This window comes from Malania oleifera, chromosome 9 (assembly GCF_029873635.1).
Source record: "Malania oleifera isolate guangnan ecotype guangnan chromosome 9, ASM2987363v1, whole genome shotgun sequence".
Classification (NCBI taxonomy): Eukaryota; Viridiplantae; Streptophyta; class Magnoliopsida; order Santalales; family Ximeniaceae; genus Malania; species Malania oleifera.
In genome coordinates this window covers 76942988-76964932 of record NC_080425.1, presented here as the reverse complement: position 1 = coordinate 76964932, position 21945 = coordinate 76942988, and the positions used below count along the sequence as shown (strand labels likewise).

The window sequence follows — 21945 nt, the reverse complement described above, 5'->3', positions numbered from 1 at the left end:
GAATGAAGGTGGGAAAGTTTATGGAATTAGGGTTGGGATGGAAAAGAAGGAAATTTTCAGTGTTCATTCCTGGCAGCGCATAGGGCAAGGGTTGGTGAAACTTTGCAAATGACTTCGGTGAGATTGCAAAGGAATTTCAGAAAGAATCTGAGGCTGCTGTTGTACATGACCCCTCACATCTCGATTGTGGAGTCAGGTGGTGTTGGAAGGTAAAAAAGGATGAAGGCATGGGTTGTGGTAGTCAATCTTGCTCCGGAAATTAGGGTATAGTGGATGGGAGAGAAGATCAGTTTTTTTGATGTGGAGGTTGGATGTTGTTGGCTTTACAAGGCTTAACATCTTGTTTTAATGCTAACAAACAAGTAGAACTTAACATACTTTGTTTAAGTGATGTATTTTTAGGACTCAATGATGAATGCAAGGTTAAAGAATTCATGAAAGCTTGTACTTCAAAGAAGGATGATTATATCAAAGCTTGAGGCATGGATTAAAACTTGAAGACCATGAGAGCATTGATATTAAAGAAAAAGTTTCAAGAATGAAAGCCCAAGTGATCAACATGGAAAGCTCAAAGAAAGATGAAACAAGCATAAAGACTTCAAGGAATTCAAGGATTGAAAAATTTGAAAGAGTCTAGGAAATTTCATGTAAGTACTTCAAAGAATTTCAATATGGATGCATGAAGCTCTTAGGTTAATTTCTTGGACCTAGATACTTTTGAACATACTTGGAAAATATTTTTATAAGGTCAAAAATTGTTTCAAAAAGGTTAGAATCATTTTTGGAAAGAAAAGCACCAAAAAGAGGATTTCTCAAATGCTGTCAATTTTTCTACATCTACATTGATGTACATTTTTCTCTATCAAACAATCTTTATTTTAAAATGTGTTCAATATGAAAGTTTTAGGATTTTCTCTTAGCTTTCATTTGACACCAAGAACGTCAAATTTGGAGTTACACAGAAAAAGTTATGATTAAACGACTGAAGGGTGCTCGAAGCTGACAGCCTGATAGACGACTGTCAAGAACTGGACAGCTGACTGCCAGTGCACTTTGAGGCGTCTGTTCGTGTTTGGATAGCCGACTGCCACCTTACTGTCCCTTTGGTTTAACTAGATAGACGACTGCCAAAAATGGACAGTTATTTGTCACGCGGCTGTTTTGAATTTTTTCATAACGGTCAAATTTTTAAATGAGGTTGCTTGGGGCTCAAAATTTATGGAAACTTGGGGAATACTCCAAGTCACTTGGGGATCAAGTTACATACCTTTTAAAGTCTATAAATAGGCCTCAAATATCATTGAATCAATGGAACCAAGAATTCAATTCAGCAAAAATTCAAAATCTCTCTCAATTGCTCTCAAATTCTCAAGACTCTCTCTTGCTCTCAACTTGCACAAATTCAACTGAGTTGTTGCTGATCTTCTTCCACCTGAATTGTGCTATAAATTCTAAATCTTTCAATCATTGAAAGAGTTAATCGGTGATATACTTCATTGAGCTTCAAGTTAATTTCCATATTGTTATTTACTTTGAAGTATATTATAGTGCTGAATTGTTTTGCTAATAAGCTCTTTGAGGAGAAAATTATTTGTACGCATCTATTTGATTTATTTCTTGTAGATTGACAATTCCAAGGATTGTTTGGATCGTTGGCTAAGCAAGGGGATATTGCTTAGAGAGGCGGGCTCTAGCCTAGTTGAGTGACCGGACGAGGGGATATCGTTTGGAGAAGGCGGGCTCTAGCCTTAACCAAGGAGTGTTGTAAAGGTATTGTTTCGCCCGTCAAAGGAACAGGTTTAGTGAATCCTTTGGTGGTTTGCCAAAGGCGAGGATGTAGGCTGGGTATAAGCCGAACCTCGTAAAAATCTCCGTCTCACTCTTTCTTTCCTTACTCTTTATTTTCAATACATATTTAAATTGCATGGATGATTTAAATTGAAAATCATATATACTACGTATATTTGGGAATCAAGTAAACTTAAAGTTTAATTTTGATTTGGGTTGCGGAAACCGAAAGGGAGTACGTTGGTTAAACCATATCTTGCGGAAACCATACGGGAGTACGTTACTTGGTTAACATCCCAAAGATAAATTAACTGAGAGTTTATTTGAATTCTGAATATTTGGAAGAGTGTGGATATTGTGTTGATTGGATTTCATATTACACATCATATTAAAGAAGCAAATCTATTACTAGGTTTCTGTACGAGCAGCGATCTTCTCAGATGTAGTTAGGGTTGAGTTCAGGGAGGAGATTGCAAAAAGGAATGAGTTGGATGGTATTTTTTTGGTTCTGGACCTGGCCCAAATAATAGAAAAAGAAGCTATATCTTTTTTTAATAAATTGGGTCAATTAGTTGATCAGATCCAATTTCTAGGAAAATCTGAAATGGGCTCAAAGCGAGGATCTGATTCTTTGGGCTTCATGTAGATTGACCAAGGTGGTAATTAAGCTTATTGTTTGGATAATAGTGATCCAAGTACTTCCTTGCTGGATACCAAAAAGCGATGATATTAGTGAGTTTAATTTTGGTGGGGGGCTGTTGTTGGATGAGATTCGAGAACAATATGGGTATGTTTCGGATTCTTATGAAGAGATTGGGGATTTATCTTATGTCCATCCACCCCCATTGGAAGGACTTGAGGGGGTTTGTATCATTGATAATGATGATCTAGTTAACAATTTACAGCGAAGGGATGGAATTTTTCCTGCACCCATGGAGGAGGTTCCTAACAAGGACTTAGAAGCACAAGATACTTAGGATAAATGGGCTTAAAGTCAACTGATTTTGGAGGAAATGAAGTGCATATGGATGGTGGAAAAAGGTGAGAGTTGAAGGGACAAAAGGAATTACCGAAATTGAAGAGCTTGGTAAATTGTGATGAAAAGGGGTTGAAAAGGGTTTCCTTGGTTAATATTGTGTAGTTTTATTTGTTAAGGGATTAAATAGTGTTTTTTGTTTTTGTTTTTCCTTTTTTATTTATTTTTTCTTGGGGGGGGGGGGGGTTTATTTGGTGGACTCCTTGTCCCCGCACATTGTAACTTCCTTTCTTTCTACATAATATAGCTTTTTTTTTTTGGGTTTATTTTCCTTGACATTTAGTATGCATTTTTTTTTTTAATAATTAGCATTCAAATAAACCCAAGTTTTTCTATCATTGAATTACATATGTTCACATTCTAAGTTCTTTAAATTTTATTTTATTTTGTCTTTTTCTTACACCTAATTTGGAAGCAAATACGTTATATTGCTAAGCATTTTAAAAAGATCAATTAAAGACCAAAAAGGTACTCAAGATGGCATTATATATCTTATAATTCTTTATATTTATGATTTCTTATTTTAAACTTCCCTTATAATCAATAATTAGTGAAAACTAGCAAATTACATGGTTCTTATCGCCAATAGCAACTAAAGCAACCAAGAGGTCATCCAATTCTGGTAATAATGTTATATATAGCTTGATTAAAATTTACAAAAAATCATTTAAAGATTTAGTATATAGGATTTTGGGATCAAAACATGTGAATTTATGTGTTTTTTAACAAGTTTGCTAATGCAAAAAATGGATTTACAGACATGGTGTCCATTACTTGTTGTGTAATGTCTGTCATAGTCGAAGGCATTACCCTGTGTCTTTTATGGTTACGCAGACTGTTAACGTATTTAAGTAAAACCATGTTTGATCTGAGATTGATTGTGGGTGAAACTTTCATTCTTTTTGTTCTTGAACACAATCAAGTGCTTTGTAGGTGGGCAAGATTGTCTTTTGTCATTTCAAATTGGTTCTCTAATTGGTATTCATTGTTTTGTGGAAGTTTGGGTGGGGTTTTTTTTAATCTTTTATGCTGGAAGCATGAAATATTGATGGTGATTTGTATAACAAAGGTGGGGAAGTTTTTGGAATTAGTGCTTGGGTGAAAAGGAAGAGTTTTCTTTGTTTGTTGGGGAGTTTAAAGGTGGTGGGTGGAATTGTTTTTGGGGAAGAATTTTGTGAGTTGGTTAGGGTTCTTCCTCCCAGAGCTGGTGGTGAAGGTGATGGAAAGAAGGGTGTTAGTGGTTCATGGAGCCGAGTTGTGTTGGCAGAGAAGGAAGATTGCGGGCTGTTAATGGTTATTTAGTCATTTAGCATTATTATTATGTGTTGGAGTTTTGTTATTAATGAGTGTGAGTTAGTAAGGGTATTATGATCATTCCTATTGTACTTGACATATATTATAAATAGAGGGAGAGGCCTATCACTGAGTTTAGGTCTTTCATTTTACCCGATTATTCAACCGGGTATTGGGGCATGATTCTGAAACCTAAACCCTAATTATTACCACCACCATCAAAACCGAAGCCTAAACCCAAAAATCCGATGCATGTCTACCATCATAGAAGAATTTCCAGCAACACTATAACCCTAGAAAACAACCAGCAGCAGCTGAAAGTCAGACCGGTCGCTGGAAATTTTCTTGGCGATTTTGCCACTTCAAGAACACCAAATCTACTATAGGTTTTACAAAAACAACACCATAGTCACCCGCAGACAGTGCCGATCTGCCCCCAGTGAAAACCCATCTCCAGGCAGTGTTCCATGCACCCTCACGCGCCAGTTGAAGGCTGCCAGGGCCGACCCCACGCGCCGGCGCATGAAGCTACTTTCAGGCATGTTTTTGACCTGAAATCATCCAGCAGTGATCCAATCCCTCTATTAACATGTTATTGTAGTTTTTCGTGATGTTTTTTGTCCAAAGATCTCACCTTTTTTAATTGCTTATGTGCGGCACCCAATAAATGGTTGTTTGATACTTCGTGAAGCTGTTTATCAACAATGGTTATTGAGTTTATGGTTATTCGATAGTGCTTATGTGGGATTTGCTGTGTTTTTAGATTCAATGTTCTAATTCCTTCCATATACCAAAATATCAAGCTGTTGGACATGTGTTTTGCTCAAAGATCCAATCTTTGTTGTGACCATGCACTCGTGGTAATTCATTAGTTGTTGGTCTGACCACTCTCTTCGAACAGTGGCAGTGCTCATAAGCTGTTTTTTTGTGAGGCTGTGGCATTGTTATATAAGTTTGTTGGTGATTTGTCCATGGTAGTTTTGGTGGTCCACCTCTCCAATTGTTCCAATGCTGTGTGTTGCTTTCTTGGGGCCGCATCTGAGTTTCTTGGTGCTGTGGCAGCCTTGTACTGATTTATTTGTGACTTGTTCATGGTGGGTCACCTTGTTCGTGGTTGTTCCGATTGTTCCAACAATTAATCTTGTGATCATTGATCTGAGTTTGTGAATGTTGGGGTGGAGTTTGCAAAACCCAAAAGTATGGTTGCCTCATTACTCACATGTTTGAGTGAACCACGTACTATGACTATATCAGAGGAGGAGTATTAAAAGTTTCTACAGTATCAATCATCTCGACAAGCATCTTATCACATTGCATCTTTTGCCCTCAAAAGTAATCCTACAGTCTGTATGTCATCTGGTATCCTTCCCACTAGTCCTTGGGTTATCGATTTTGCTGCCACTGACCATATAACCGGTGCACCCGACTTCTTTTTTGATCTCGAGTGTCCTAAAAATCTACCTCAAGTTACCCTTGTTGATGGGTCCACTATTGCTGTTAAGGGGATAGGAATAGTAAATCCTACTCCTTCCATCTCTCTTTCTTCTGCTTTATACATTCCTCAATCTCCTTTCAATCTCATGTCAGTTAGTAAGCTTACAAAATCACTAAATTGTTTTGTCACATTCTTTCCTAATTTTGTGGTTATTCAGGATTTGAAGATAAGAAAGACAATTGGCATAGGACTTGAGGCTTGTGGACTTTACTACTTTGAGTTGCCTTCTCCACCCATTTCTTGCACAGTCGCAGCTACACTACTTCAAATCCGTTGTCGCCTTGGTCATCCATCCTTGGACAAGTTGAAATAGCTAGTTCCTACATTGAATTCTATGTCTAATCTTGAGTGCGAGTCTTGTCAATTGGGCGAACATTATCGTGTTTCCTCTGCTTCCTGAATCCTAGGTTGACAAATGGGTGGTTAGTCCTTTCATGCTAGTCCATTCCAATATTTGGGGTCCTAATTATGTCATATCAAAGTTAGGGTTTCGATACTTTGTTACATTTGTTGATGACTACTCTAGGACGACTTGGTTATATTTAATGAGAGATCGTTCCGAGTTGTTTGATATCTTTTGTGCCTTCTGTTCCCAAAGACTCAATTTGATATGCCAATCAGGATACTTCGTAGTGATAATGCTAAGGAGTACTTTAGTACCCAATTCAATACCTATATGACTAAGTCTGGTATGATCCATCAGTCCTCTTGTACCCACACTCCACAACAGACATATTCTTGAAGTTTGTCGTACCTTATTGTATCAAATGAATGTCTCCAAAATTTTTTGGAGTGATTCTGTGCTCACAGCTTGCTCCCTCATTAATAAAAAGCCATCCTCTTGCCTTGGTGGTAAAATCCCATATTCAGTTATCTTCCCTAAGGGTCCTTTGTTCTCTCTTCCTCCTTATATATTCGGTTGTGTGCCTTAAAGGGAGTAAATATAATAAAAGATAAAATGATCAAAGATGGTGATTGGACTATAGAGGATGGTGTAGACACAAACACTCTTTGGAGTAGGATAGCTAGCTTTATTAAAAAAAAAATAGCAAAAGAGATTTCAGGTGAATCAAGAGGAAGATTCTTAGATAGCAAAGAAAATTGGTGGTGGGATCAAGATGTCCAAAAAGCTGTAAAGACAAAAAGAATTTGGCATAAAACATGGCAAAAATGTAGAAACATGAAAAACTTTGAAAAGTGTAAAGAGGCGAGAAAAGATGTAAAAAAGACTGTTAGTGAAGCTAAACGTAAATCATTTAATAATTTGTATGCTAGATTAAATACAAAAGAAGGGGAAAGAGACATTTAAACTTGCTAGAGCTAGAGAAAGAAAGAGTAAGGACTTAGGTAATGTAAAATGTATAAAAATTGAGGATGATATTGTTTTGGTTAGGGAATAAGGCATAAAAGAAAATGTCAAATTTACTTTAGTAAGGCTATTTAATGAAAACCAAGTAGAAGACTTAAACTTAGAATTGACAAATGTGGAAAAAGCTAAAAATATGAGATCTATTCGCAAAATTAGAGTTAACGAGATTAGCCTTCACTAAAAAAGATGAAAACTGGAAAAACTGTAGGATCGAATAACATCCTAGTTGAAGTTTGGAAATGCCTAGGTGTTAATGGAATTATATGGTTCTCTAATTTATTTAACACAATTATAAATACTAATAAAATGCTAGAAGAATGGAGGAAAACCACTTAAATATCTATACACAAAAGTAAAGGAGATATTCAAAATTGTAATAAACTTGAGTCATATAATGAAACTATGGGAAAGGGTAGTTAAACAAGGATTAATGTTAGAAATGAAGGTCTCAAAAAATCTATTTGGTTTTATGTTTGGGAGATCTGTGGAAGCTATATATCTTTTAAGAAGATTAATGGAAAATTTTAGAGAAAAGAAGAGGAAGGTGTTATTGTAGGTATACTAATGTCATTAAGGATACGTATGATGGAGTAATGACTAGCGTTAGGACTATAGCTGGAAAGACTAGGGAATTTGCAATCGTAACAGGTTTACATTAGGGATATACTTTGTGCCCTAATCTTTTTACTTTAGTGATGGATGAACTGACTAGGAGTATTCAAAATGAGGTTCCATGGTGTATGTTGTTTGCAAATGATATTGTCTTGATTGATGAAACTAGGAGTGGAGTAGAATCTAAGTTAGAATTATGGAGAGAAAATTTAGAATCTAAAGGTTTTATGATAAGTAGAAATAAGACAAAATATATTAAGTGTAATTTCAGTCATGGTAGGAGGAATATTAGAGACAAAGTTAAACTTGATGATGAAGAAATCAATAGCACTAGTAGACTCTGATACCTTGAATGTATTATGCAAGCTGAAGGAGAAATTAAAGAAGATGTAATGCACGAAGTTAAAGCAAGTGGGTAAAGCGTGTTGTGTGATCGTAGAATGCCCTTAAAATTAAAAGGAAAGTTTTATTGGACGGTTCATGGTTGTAAGACCAGCTATGCTATATTGCTTAGAATGTTGGCAACTAAGAAACAGCATACCCAAAAGTAAAAGTTTCTGAGATGAGAATGCTAAGATGGATGAGTGTTATAACATTAAAAGATAAATTAAGGAATGAACATATTTGTGATAAGTTACGCGCAGCTCCTGTAGAAGATAAGATAAGGGAGGGACAATTCAAATGGTTTTGACCCTTGTAACATAGGCTAGGTAGTGCGCTAGAGACGAAAAGTGAGCTAGTTACTGTGAGGGATAGCAGAAGGGGTAGGGGTATACCTAAAATAACTTGGAATGAGATAATGAGTAAGGATTTAATAGCCCTGAATTTGTCGAAGGAAATTGTACATGATCGCATAAATTGGCGAAAAATGATTCATGTATACTACCCCACCTAGTGGGACATAAGGCTTGGTTTGTTGTTGTTTGAGAGGTAGGATTTTGGGAAAGAAGTGACATTGTTGGATTATAGGTCTTCTTTTTTTTGCTTCTTTTTCTGTGATTGTTAATGGTGACTTAGACCCCGGAGGTGACTTCTCTTGTAGGTAATGGGATCCAGCACTGGCCTGTTGACATACTTAGGAATTCCTTTAGGGGGTAATCCTAGAGCTGGGGGTTTTGGGGTCCAGTAATTGCTAAGGTATCTAAGCATCTTGATGGGTGGAAGGATATGTTGTTATTCCATGGGTGGTTACTTTACTTTAATCCAGGCATGTCTTTCCTCAATTCTCCTGTGTTTCTATCCTTGTTTAAGATTCTAGTGGGGTTTGCTCCTTCTCATGTCAGCATTGTTGGTCATGATAATAAAGAGTTTGCTCATCCATTGGTCTGTGGCTTGAAGTTTATGAAGTAAGCTTTTTAATTTGATGGGGGAATGTTGGATTTGTCCTGAAGACTTTGAAAGATTTTTTGTTGGTTGATTTTGTTGGCTCTGAAAAGGGAAGAAGGCCATGGTTTTTTAGCAGCCTGCTGTTTATGCAAGTATTTGGGTTGTTTAGTTGGAGAGGAATATTCAGATTTTTCATGATCGAGCTTCATTCTGGGTGCTTGCTCCTGATTGGTTTGGTAATATGGCTTCCTCTAATATTCAGCAGAATTGTTTGGCTCTTTTGTTCTAGATTTTTGGTTTTATTGTTGACTGTTGGGTAGAAGTTTTAGTTCTTTATTTTTATTTCTATTTTGCGAAATGAGGATTTCTTACCCTCTTTGTACTCCTATCCTCTTTTAATGAATTTCTTTGTTTTCTTTAAAAAACGATTTGTTTCTTTCTTATTTTCTTATGGGACTATCTATGTAATTTGTAGCATTAGCTGTAATTTTGACCAAGCAGCAAAATCATTAGAGGAATTAGTCTATCCTGTTAGAATTATTGTTATAGTCTTGTTATGGAGAATGCGATTAAAAAATGTTCATCTTTTAGTTTATTTGCTGATGTCAATTGGATAGAAATCTATTCCTGATTTTACATATTAGATTATTATTTATGTTACATTAATCGAAAATTAGATCGGTATTTAGAAGTTCTACTAATAAACACCTTACTTAGGAAGCTACCTGATCAAGCATTGATTTTTGTGTGCACTAAAGATCCTGTTAGGGAATTATGATCACATTTGTTGGGTTTCTTGAATAGAGTGATGTGTAGAAAAGGTTTTGGTGCGAGGTGGAGGAAGGATTTGGGGGGTGCTTATTGTATGTGGTTTTTTTTGTCTTATTGAACGGTGAGGCTAAATCTTGGTTAGAGCTTCTAGGTGTTTGAGACACAGAACTCCTATATCGTTTCTTCATTTTCACTATTGTAACTGATGAATTGAGTATAATATTTAGTAGAGGGGCTGACATTGGCTTGGCGGAAGGGATTAAGGTGGGCCATGAGACCTTGCCCATATTTTATTTGCTACATCATTCTTTTTCTTTCAGAGCATATGGTAGTTTCTTTGTATGTTAGCCATTTTGTATAGGTGTTAGAAAAAAGTGTCGGGGCTAAGGATTAACTTCTCTAAAGAGTCCATTTTGTGCAATGGCATTAACTTTGAGTCTTTTTGCTAGGTTAGCAGGCTGTGGCGTCCCAAGTTGCCCTATTACTTATAAGTGTTTGTTTGGTATTGTTTTTGTTTTGTTTGTTTTGTTTTTTTTTGTCTTTTTTTTTTTTCTTTTTTGTTTTTTTTGTTTTTCTACAATGAAGAACTATATTATGAAAACATGTTGTTTACATTGCTAGTTTTTTGTTTCTATTGTTGGTTTGTAGTTGTTTGCAAAAAAATTGAAAACCAGATTTTATGGTTTTTAATTGTTTTGGTAACCAGTTGTCATAATTTTAATATCCAGACTTTTTTTTTGTGGATTAAATCATTCATTTTATACAAACCTTTTAAAGTAAAGATAAAATAAAATGATCATATGAATTTAAAATATAAATAAAATAAAAATGTCATTAAAATTTTAAAATTTTTTTAAAAAATAAAATCTATTTACAAAACATTTTTACTATTTTTCAATTGTCATGTACGATAAGATTATTCTTGTAAAGTGAATTTTGAAATATAATGATGAAGTAAAGTAATTATAATAATTTTTATTATAGTATTTTAATTTTTTTTTGATTTTTTACTTTATTATTTTAATCGTATATTTTTTTAATTGTTATTTGATTCAAGGACAAAAATGAGCATTTGTTTAATCAAGTTTTAATTAGTTTTAGTTTTGGAAAAATTAACTAAACAAGATGCTAGTTTTTAGTTTCTATTCCTGGTTTTTAGTTTTTGTTTCTGGTGTTTCGTTTTCATAATTTTGATAGTCATACCAAATGGCCCCATAGCTGCCATAGTAGGTGGTAATCCTATTGAGGATACTTTTTGGGACCTTGTCTTTGATAGAGTTTCTGGGAGGTTGGATGCATGGAAAGGATCTTTGTTCACTCTTGGGGTTACCATCTTTGTTCACTCTTGTCTTCCTTCATTTTCTGGTTTTAGTTTTCATTTTCATAATTTTTGATATTGATACCAAATGGGCCTTTAGGTGATAACCCTAATGCTGATTCTTTTTTGAGACCTTTCTTTGAGAGATTTCTTGGAGGTTAGATTCGTGGAAAGGATCTTTGTTCACTCTTGGTGTCATGTTACTCCTATAATCCTATTCATGCTTCTTTTTCTTCTATCCCCATGTATTACTTGTTCCTTTCAAAATTCCAGTGGGGTGGCTTGAAGAATAGAGAAATTTTGATGAGGAATTTCTTGTGTTTGGGAGTAGGTAAGTGAGATAGAGAGACCATCTTATAGGTTGGGCTGTTTTGAGTAGATTTGAAAGGGAGGAAGGAAGGAAGGACTGGTCTAGGTAATTTGGTGTCCAGAAACATTTCCTTGGTGGCAAGTGGTTATGACACTCTCCTTTAGCATATAACCCTCCTTGGCACAAAGTAAATCTTAGTAAATTTGGACTTACACAAAATGGATAGGATGCTAAAGTTTGGGTTAATATTACTTATTCTTGAGTCCTTGGAAATTTGTTTCTTAGATTTGTCACTCATTTTCCTGAATGGTTGGTATAATGTTGGTAATGGGGCAAGAATCCACTTTTGGAAGGATCATTGGATGTGGAGGCTCTTTTCTTATTTAGTCTTTTGCAAGTAGGTGGGCAATCTTGGAATTTTTATTTTGTTAGGAACCTTAATGAGAGAGAGACTAACGAGCTTGCCCCTTTGATTAATGTGCTTGACTCTTTTTGTTTCCAATTGAGGAGTGATAAAAGAGTTTGGGGTTTCGGCTCTTCTGGGGAAAATTCTTGCAATATTTCCTTTCTCATTTGATTCGTAAAACCAATGCTCTTTCTTTTGCCCTTTACTTTTTCATTTTGAAAGCTAAAGTTCCTTTAAAAAGAATGGCCTTTATGTGGACCTCAATGCAAGAGAAAATTAAAAATAGAAACAATTACCTAATAAGACCCTATCATCTGATGTATGGGCCCTTTGCTTTAAGAGTGGAGAGACTTGTTCACATTTTTCTTAGATTGTCATTTCTCTTAGGTCCTTTGGAGTAATTGTTTGGTATTTTTGGCGAGAATTGGATTCGTCCCTCATCTTTGGAGACATTTTCTGCTATGATGTTTTGGGGGTTTGAGAGGGGGGAAGAGAGAAAAACTTTGTGGCCATGCTCGATTATGGCTATAATTTGGTGTATTTGGATGGAGAAAGATTTCCAGAATCTTTAAGTGTGTGGCTACTTCTTTTAATTTTCTTTCAAGTAGAGTGGTGTTGCGTCATTGTGATGTTCAGCAACTGGCTTCTTTCAGCATATACCAATTGACAGATTTACAGCGTTATTGGTTGCTTTGCTCCACTGGAGTTATCTTATTTTCCTTTTTTTTTTTAAAAACCTTTTTCATCTTTTTGCTGCATTATTTCTTCTCTCTCTTTTACAAAAAAAAAAAAAAAAAAAAACCTATGGGTGATGTGTGGCTCTGTGGGTTGTGCATGATTAAAATTTTATGGAATGGAGATATTGGTCGGTCTGCTTAGCTACAATCTTCAAACAAATGTTCAAAACTAACATGTTGCTCATAAAATTTTGGGCCCTGTTCTGACATGGTCTCCCTTCAATTCTACTTTTCATGCATTTTTTAGTTAGAAGCTTATGCTGATAATTGTTTGTTCCCTGTATGATACCGTCTCTCTGTTATTTTTGTTTTCTTCAATCCGACGCAAATCTTGGTCTGTTCCTTGGATGGGTCTTTTGCCTGTTTCTTTTACCTGTTGGAGGGTGCCGAGTTCTTTTTATGGCCATTGCCCAGTTGAGAAATGGAAGATTTCTTATAATTATTTTTTTTTATGACAAAAAATTCAAATTTATCCTTATTTTTTTGTATGATTTTTACCGCATCTTTTCTTATGGCTTGAAAAAAAAAAGAAAAAAAAAGAGGCTTGGGGTGGGTGCAGTTATTTTTAATCAATACCAACCAGAGTCCAATGTAGTGCCCTAACAAATTCTTGGATATAGCTTCATTCTCCCTCACACTTATGTCTGTTAATCTGTCTTTAACCAAATATTTTGATTCAATCTTTGTTGATGGATTCTGCTGCTAGAATATGATGAGAAGGCAGAAGATGCGGTTGATTATGAAGACATTGATGAGCAATATGATGGACCAGAGACTCAAGCTGTCACTGAGGAGGACTACTTGTTGCCTAAGAAGGATTTCTTTTCTGCTGAAGTTTCAGCAGCTACTTTGAGGCATACCACTTCAGTATTTGATGATGAAAATTATGATGAAGAAGAGGAATTTGAAACAGTGCACGAGGTGGATAACAGTGCTGAAGTTCAAACTATTTCTATATCAGGTTTATTGTTGTTCGGAAATATGCTTTGAATTAGAATTTGTTATTTCTCAGTCTTTTTTTTTTACTATGGTTTATCAAGTATCTGATTACATTTAGATATACATTTTTTACTTTGTTGCCTCACCATATAACAGTTTAAATCAATGAGACATATTTAATGCCTTTTATTTTTGATGTTGGATCTAGAAGCTTAGTTTCCCAAACACTTCTCAAATGTTGTTTGAATTTAGAAATAAGGTATAACAGTATTTCTTATTGAGCTGTTTTGTATGATTAATTGCATATGATCTTTAGAAATCTACTCTTTGATTGCCCACAGGTATGTGTATCTGATGATTGTTAAATTTTTACTGAAAAAAAATTTTAAAAAAAATTTCTGTGTTGATGGTTTTTTTTGTTTTATAAATTTAGATCATGGTGTTTTTATGTAAAACTTATGTTTTCTTGTATGACTTGCTTAACGTGGAGTTATAGTTTTGACTAGTGTGAGTGTGGTCGCAATAATTTTTCTACGTTGTGTTTCTAGACCAAATTAAATTTATTAAGTCATTTACAGATGATTCAAAATGATTTCTTTATTTCTAATAGCATCTTGATATATGTATATATTTATTTATTTATTTATTTTTGTTTCCTCACAAAGTACATAGAAAATGTTCTGTTTAGGGATTCTGACAATTAGCTTCATTTCTATATTCTCGTAGTGTGTATGTATGGTTGATAATTGATATCTTGGTCTGGATTTACCTTTGTTTTCAAATACTTTATAATGCACAGCGGTAAGGTTGTTGCCATGTGACCTGGAGGTCACGGGTTCAAGGCGTGGAAACAGCCTCTTGCAAAAATGCAAGGTAGGGCTGCATACTATAGAGTTATTGTGGTCTGCCCCTTCCCTGGACCCCGCATACGCGGGAGCTTTGTGCACCGGGCTGCCCTTTATAATGCACAGTCGGCATATTTGAAAATATTCATTGAACAGCTGCTGGCTTGTTTTTATTTGTAATTGAATTTTGTTGCCTGGTGCATTTCTTTTAGTATATTGCACTCTTATCTTTGAAACATCTGGGTGGAACCTTGAATAGTTGGTGGCGAATCATTATGGTTATAGGCTGTTCAATCTTTCTTTGGTTAACTCCTTGTTCAGAGACATGCATGCATTCTTAACTGAGTTCTAACTCCATAACATATTTAAGTGGCGGGTTAGTACTTAGTAGGATGAGTTTGGCATTTATTCTGTTAATATAAAGTATTTTTGAAACATAAGGCATGGCCTCAACAAAACCCGCAATTGGTCTTCGTCTTAGTTTTGAGTTTTTGAAGCAATCTTTTTTTTTTTGTTTTTTGTTTTTTGTTTTCTTTTTGTTTGAGCAAGTTTGCTTGAAAGTAATGAATGGTGAAATGGTTGTGGCTAGGTGCATAAAAAACATACATGCTTGCTCCTATAGTCCTACTACTAACACCTTTATGTAGTTCAGCAGACTATTGAGCACACAATTTTTTTAAAATTTGTTTGGGATAAAAGAAGATATTTCATTTAAGAGAGAAAAGGATATATAAAGAAGAGGATATCCTCCTAAAAACAAAACATTACAATTAAGAAAGGAATGTTGGCTATTTCTTTTTGAATGTTTTTGAAGAAGGAAGGATAGAGCTACTCTTCGGAATTGTGGAATATTTGCAGTGCTGTGGGGTTTACAGTTGGAGCGCAATGCACAGATTTTTTCAGGGAAAAAATTGAATAAGCAGTTGGTTTGGAAAAAGATTCATTACCTGGCCTCTTTATGGTGCTTTGGTTTTGGATGCTTTAAGGGAGTGAGCTTTTCGGATATTCATCTAGATTGGAGGAATGTTTTGATTTTGATACTTTAATGTTTTTTTGGGATAGCAAAAGAAGAGATTTCATTAGAAATAGAAGAATTAAAAAAAAAAAAAGAGAATGGAAATGAAGAAAAACAAATACATCAAAATAGCCTACCAATCACGGTAAAATTGAGCAGAAAGAAGTCCCCTTAAAGCCCTTAAAGCGACCAGCAGCCGAAAATGACATCAAAAACCGGATTCTATACGAAACTAATGATAAAGAGAGATCTCTTCTGTTTTCTTCGGATTTTCATTTTAAGAGGGAGTAGCGATGTGTTGGATTTTGATCTTTAAGAAATAAAACAAATTAAGATAAAACTATGAAGAAATTCTTGAATTTGGATGAACATGGTATTTAGTTTAGTTTGCAACTATGCATTATGTAATTCATGTGCTTCCTTATTTTTCTTGGCATTTTGAATTCAGTGATCTTTTACCACGGGATTTTGTTTTCTTTTCAATTTAATGTTTGACTTACTTCTGTTTGCCTTATTTTCTTTCTTCTTTTCTAGGTGAGCAGGATGATTACATTGCTATTGTTACTAGAGAGGATAAATCTTCCGAGGATGATCTGCAAGTTGATTCTTTGGAAACTGACTTCTTGGCTGGAAAAATGACAGAATTTCAGGAGGTTAGTTTGAAATTATTTTCATTAAATTCTCTGTTTGTCTGTATGTCTTTATGTATATATCTTTGCATGTGTTTGATACATATGGATCTTTATTTGCAGTTAGGTAATAATTCCCTTCTTATGTATATATTTAGATATCGAAGGATATTTCATATATCCTCTAGTTTGCAGTAATGTCCAACTCTATCTTGTCTATGTGCCCAATGAGGGGATGGGAAATAGAGATGTGTAATAAATAGGAATACTAGAAAAAGGTGCTTTTTATTATTGTCATTGTACCTCCCTTAAAAAACAATTGACAATAACTTACTAGTCTGTTCTCAAATTTCTTGACAACTGGATCCTAGCTTCATTACTTTTTTTCTTGAGTTCCCAATGGCACCCAAGTAGAGCAGTGGAAGTTACTATAGTTATCTGAAATTAATACTACCCCAGAAATTTGAAAAATTGTATAAACTTTCCAAAACATGGTACCTTTTGTTCCAGAAAACTAAATCTAGCAATCCAATGTTCTAATCCAATATTTTCCAATTTGCTTTTGTTAAAGATAGACAAATTTTAGATGCAATTATGGTGGCAAATGTTGTGGTTGAGGATGTGAGGAGGGGTAAGAAGGGTGTGGTTTTGTGGATCAAGATGTTGGACAGTTAATAAATACCATAAAGTTAAGAGCAGCTAAATTTAGAATGTTTTCTCCTCTCTCCTCTCTCAATTCTCGAAGTTCTTTTTCCCTTTTCATCTTGTTTAGATATGTTGTTTTCCTTCCTATAAGAGATGATCGTTGTCTGAAATGTCCAGGTTGAAGGGAAGTCCTTTGATCAGCACGTGGATTGTGGAAGGCTTGTCCTCAGTGGTTGTATGATTGGGGATTTTCGTGCAGAAATGAGATCTGGGAGGGTTGAATACTGGATAGCGATTAGTTGAACACAAATGGGTAACCTCTTGGAAATAGGGTTGGGGCAGAATCGCAAGAGATTTACTGTTTAATTCTAAGAGGGTTGCGGATGGAGGAATTCTGTGGAAGAGCTAGTGTTGGAAGTAACAGAGAAGAAAGATTCTCCCATGGTGAATGGCAATGCATCTGCTGTGTACAAAGGAGCTTGATCATTGGTGGAGGCTGTATTGTCCGAAAAATGTTCTTGTTTGGTCTAAGAGTGGTGCAAATGGTGAATCCTGTACCAGTGGAGAACAGTAAGAAGCTTTTTGGGCTAGGTTAGGAAGACAATCAATGTGAGACTCAGGTGGCTTGGGTTTGAGGTGAGCTTAGTCAGGGGTTGAGGATGGGTTATGTGGGCCTAGGTCATTCACAATATTCTAGATTTGGGATCTTTAATAGGCAAGATGGCAAATTTTGGATTCATGAGTGGGCCAATGAGTTACAAGAACAACAACAACAAGCCTTAAGTCCCCCTAGGTGAGTCGGCTGCATGAATCTTTGTCCGCCAATTCACCCTATCCAGAGTATTTTCCTTTGTTAGATTAAAGGCTATTAAATCCTTCCTCACTACTTCATTCTAAGTTATTTTAGGCCTACCCCTACCCTTTTTCATTCTAGAAAAAACATAACTAACTCACTCCTCCTCACAGGTGCTCTACGAGGCTCGCGTTTCAAATGCCCAAACCATCTAAGTCACCCCTCCCTTATCTTGTTCTCAGCTGGTGCTATGCCTAAATTATTGTGTATTAGTTCATTTCTTACTTTATCTTTTAATGTTAAAACACTCATCCACCTTAACATACACATATCAACAAATTTCAATTTTTGTAATTGTTGTTTCTTAGTTGCCCAACATTTTGAACCATAAAGCATAGGTGGCCTTATAGCCACCTTATAAAAATTTTTATTTTTTTATTTTAAGGGTATTTTATGATCACCTAACATATTTGCGGCAAGTTGGATGTAGATCCTATAGAAGATAAGATAAGGGAGGGACGACTCATATGGTATGGACACTTGCAACGTAGGCCACATGGTGCACCAATGAGGAAGAGTGAGTTAGTTACTGTGGGGGGCAGTAGAAGGTAGACCTAAAATAACTTGGGAGGAGATAGTGAGTATGGATTTAATATCCCTGAATCTGTAAAAAAAATGGTCCATGATCGCATAAATTGGCGGAAAATGATTCATATAGCCGACCCCACCTAGTGACTTAAGGCTTGGTTTTGTTGTTGTTGTTTTAATTCTATGTACTACATCTTCTTCAATTTCCCCTTCATCTTACATAATAGATCCGAGATATCTAAATCAATCAGTACTATTAATCACTTGATTATCCAGTTTAATCTTCTCTCTGTTGCTACTCCTTACATGAACTTTTCTTGATATGCTAAACTAAATCATTTGGTGTTAACTAATTCTAATATATTTGATACTTTAGTTATTTAAAAAAATAATTAAGTAGCATACGGCAGACACAAATATTGTAGATAGTGGGCCATTGGGGACAAATATGTTGTTTTGTTTTCTTGCCAAGCTGCATGTCTACTCCCTACGTATTGTGTCCTTTTCGGTTTTATTTTTTTATTTACTTGTCAATAGTTTGGTTTATTTCATGATTAAATGGCAGGACTCTGAAGTTCTGGAAGAGCCATTGGATGATAGAAGTTCCACACCTCTTCCTATTTTGTGCATACAAGATGGAATGGTGATCTTGCGCTTCTCAGAAATTTTTGGTATTCAGGAGCCATTGAAGAAAAGAGAGAAAATGGACCAAAAGTATCGTTTTCCTAGAGGTATGTGGTTTTTTTTTCAAAAGATTTTGTTCCTGAATGACTGTTTTGAGATTCTTGATCTGTGAATTTCTGCATAGTGATGACATGAGGGAGCTATTTTTGAAGAGTTTTGTGTTGTTCAGACGACACTTTTTTTTTTTTTCCAGTAAACTTGATTTAGAGGCATGAGGTTGTTTATGATATGATAACAAGGCAACTGAGCTCTTTTTTAAGTTTGCATCAGTCTTAAAATATTAGGATAAGTTTTATTCTGTTTTTTCCGGTAATTTTTTCTATAAACTTCTGCTTCCAGAGAGATATAAATCTGTGGATGCTTTTGATATTGTTGAAGATGATGAAGAGGCATTCTTGAAAGGCTTTTGTCAAGGGTTTTCAGTTCTTAAACAGTCACCTGTGACTGAAGATGATGATATATTAGAAATTATGGATGATGACTCAGAGTTGAAAAAATTTGGTGTTGTTCAATGGGATTCAGCACTTCCTCAGCAAATTGATGGCCAGAGGTTTGATTCTTGTCTTAGTGCGCAGCCAATGAAAGAAGATATGGCAGTGGATTTGTCTGTGGCAGGGAAGTCACCTTTTCTCCCTGAAGTTCACCCTCTTGATCAACAAGATTGGGAAGATGGAATTATCTGGGATAATTCTCCTGCAATGAGTGATGATTCAGCTGAGGCTTGTGACATTGTTAGACCTGAGTCCAAAGCTTTATTTAACGCAGAATTAGAGACAGGTCCAGGGTCACAAAATATTTGGTTGGAGCCTCAAGTGGTACCAGATGAGAAGGAGCATGGGTTTTTCCTTCATAGCTCATGTGGTGAGCTAGAATCTTTTGACTCAAGTGATCCAAGATCGACAAAATTTCCCTCCTCAGAAAGCAGATGTCATCCTCAACTTTTGAGATTAGAGTCTCAGTTGGAACTGGATGGTACGAATCATTCAGATGTCAAGGAGAAGGCTGCTGAAGATATTCACCGTAGTGATGCTATCAGGCGTTTTAGCAAGATCACATTGCAAAACAGAGACATAATGGAAGGATCTTGGTTAGACAAAATAATTTGGGATTATCAGAAACCAGTCGCAAGACCAAAACTGATCCTTGACCTTCAAGATGGTCAGATGCTTTTTGAAATTTTAGATGAAAAAGATGCTAAGCATCTTCAGCTTCATGCAGGAGCAATGATTGTAACTCGTTTCCTGAAGTCAGGAACTGGGGAATTTTCTGAGCTACCTTGCCATGGAGGTCCATCCGGTGGACGGTTTAATATTGCTAATGACAAATTTTATTCAAACAGAAAAACTTCTCAGCAGTCAAAGTCGCATCCAAAAAAACGCACAGCTCATGCTGTAAAGGTTTTGCATTCCATACCTGCAGTCAAGTTGCAGACAATGAAACCAAAGTTGAGCAAGTATGTACTGAGTCCTATTTCTTCTCACAAGTTCACTCTTATATATTGTGTTCTTTATCAGGTTAGTAATTATATGTCTTGCTTAAATTTATGCTATACGTGTCATATTTATTAACAATTTTATTTTCAATTTTTTATCAAATTAATGTCATTTTGCAATCGAAATGGATGCATAATGATCATATGTTTTCCTTCATGTGAACAAGGAAACATAAAGCTAAAATAAAAGCAATTTGAACTCTTAGACTGCCTCATATTTGGAACCAGAATCTTCCATCCTAGGTGCACATAACCAAGGTCTTAAATTTCTATTTCGACTCAAATTTAGAAGCTCCGAAAGTACGGAAATTTCGACAGAAATTTCGATTTCAATGTCAATTTCGATTTCGATTTGAAAAAATAACAGAAATTAGTAGTAAAGCATGGAATTCTTTGTGAAACTTTAGAAATGGTTAACAAACATAATAATATAAGTTATAGGACTGATATATTACAAATTAAATACATCTATGTTTTGTATGAGGTGGAAAAGTTGTAAAATAGTATGTGTATCAAATATGTGTAAGATAATATACATTAAACATATTCAGCTAATACAAATGGAATTTATAAATCATTTAAATATTATTTATTATACAAATAATGATAATTTAGACATGAATGGTTAAATAAAATATTATTGTAAGTTTATTTTTTCATATAATTTCAAAAGCACTTGTAATAATATTTTGTTTCAATAAAATAAATAAAAGAAATTAAGATCGAAATTTCACTTCACTCCTAAATTTCTCATTTGAATTCTGACGAAATTTCATCGTATAGTTAAAATTTCGAGATTTCGATAAGTTTCGGATGATTCATTGATATTTCATCGGAAATTATGCAAGATGGAAATCGACTGCCATTTTTGAGGGTGACGGAAATCGGAAGAATTTCGTGGAAATTTAAGACCATGCATGTACTATGTGGGCACTCCTGCAACATGGTTTATGTACATGATTTCTTGGTCTTTGTAAGCTGCAGAAATCGTTGCAGTTGTTTTCTTGTTGATTATGGATATGGAAGCTTTTGAAATACGGCAGGATCGTTTTTTTTTTATAAATTTTTAAATGTGCATTTATGCTTCATTTGTTCTTTATTGAAAAGCTGTCTTTTATGGCATATGATTTACTGCTTACTGTGATGTTCTGGTTTTATCATGAAATGTTTTCCCATTGGCTAGGTGTATCTATCTATGGGTTTTGTGCTTCATATTTGTACTAGTTGTGGACTTTAATACGCTGTTTTGCAGTAAAGATATTGCTAACTTTCATCGTCCAAAAGCTTTATGGTATCCCCATGATAATGAGGTGGCAGTGAAAGAACAAGGGAAACTGCCTACTCAAGGACCCATGAAAATTATATTGAAGAGTTTGGGAGGGAAAGGAAGTAAACTTCATGTTGATGCAGATGATACCATCTCTTTTGTCAAAATGAAAGCTTCAAAAAAGCTAGGTTTGTTTCACTCCTTTTCATGTCTCTTTCTGATGAGGATTTTCTTGTTTTCTGTAGCAGTTACTGTGTACTTTATGGATTGATTTTTTCTATGACCCTGTTTTATCCACTCGAAGGGATGACATGGATAGGATAAGATGGGATTATATATGATGGGTTGTGTTATCACAAGATAGTATAGATGGGCATAAAGATTTATAACCTGTTTCTTTTGCATATGATAACCAACAGGATATTTTATGTGCCATCATATCCTATGGTTGCTGCGAGTGGGTGATTAAAGGATCACAATTTTATCCCTTGTATGCACGGGATAAAGAGTGGACCTAACATTCATTAGTTATGTTGGCACTTATCCCTCCCTTCCCTTATCCGGGGACACCAATACTACCTTGCTCT

At 35.2% G+C, this 21945-nt stretch overlaps 1 protein-coding gene across 3 annotated transcripts in view; it reads left to right on the top strand.

The window, feature by feature from the left end:
- LOC131164448 (transcription initiation factor TFIID subunit 1) overlaps window positions 1-21945 on the top strand; it is a 138363-nt gene that overhangs the window by 30752 nt on the left and 85666 nt on the right. For all 3 annotated transcript variants that reach the window (XM_058121633.1, XM_058121636.1, XM_058121634.1), the window contains exons 6-10: window positions 13168-13422; window positions 15795-15913; window positions 18481-18646; window positions 18939-20052; window positions 21344-21546. In XM_058121633.1, the coding sequence (XP_057977616.1) occupies window positions 13168-13422; window positions 15795-15913; window positions 18481-18646; window positions 18939-20052; window positions 21344-21546 (1857 nt within the window). The remainder of the gene's footprint in view (window positions 1-13167; window positions 13423-15794; window positions 15914-18480; window positions 18647-18938; window positions 20053-21343; window positions 21547-21945) is intronic.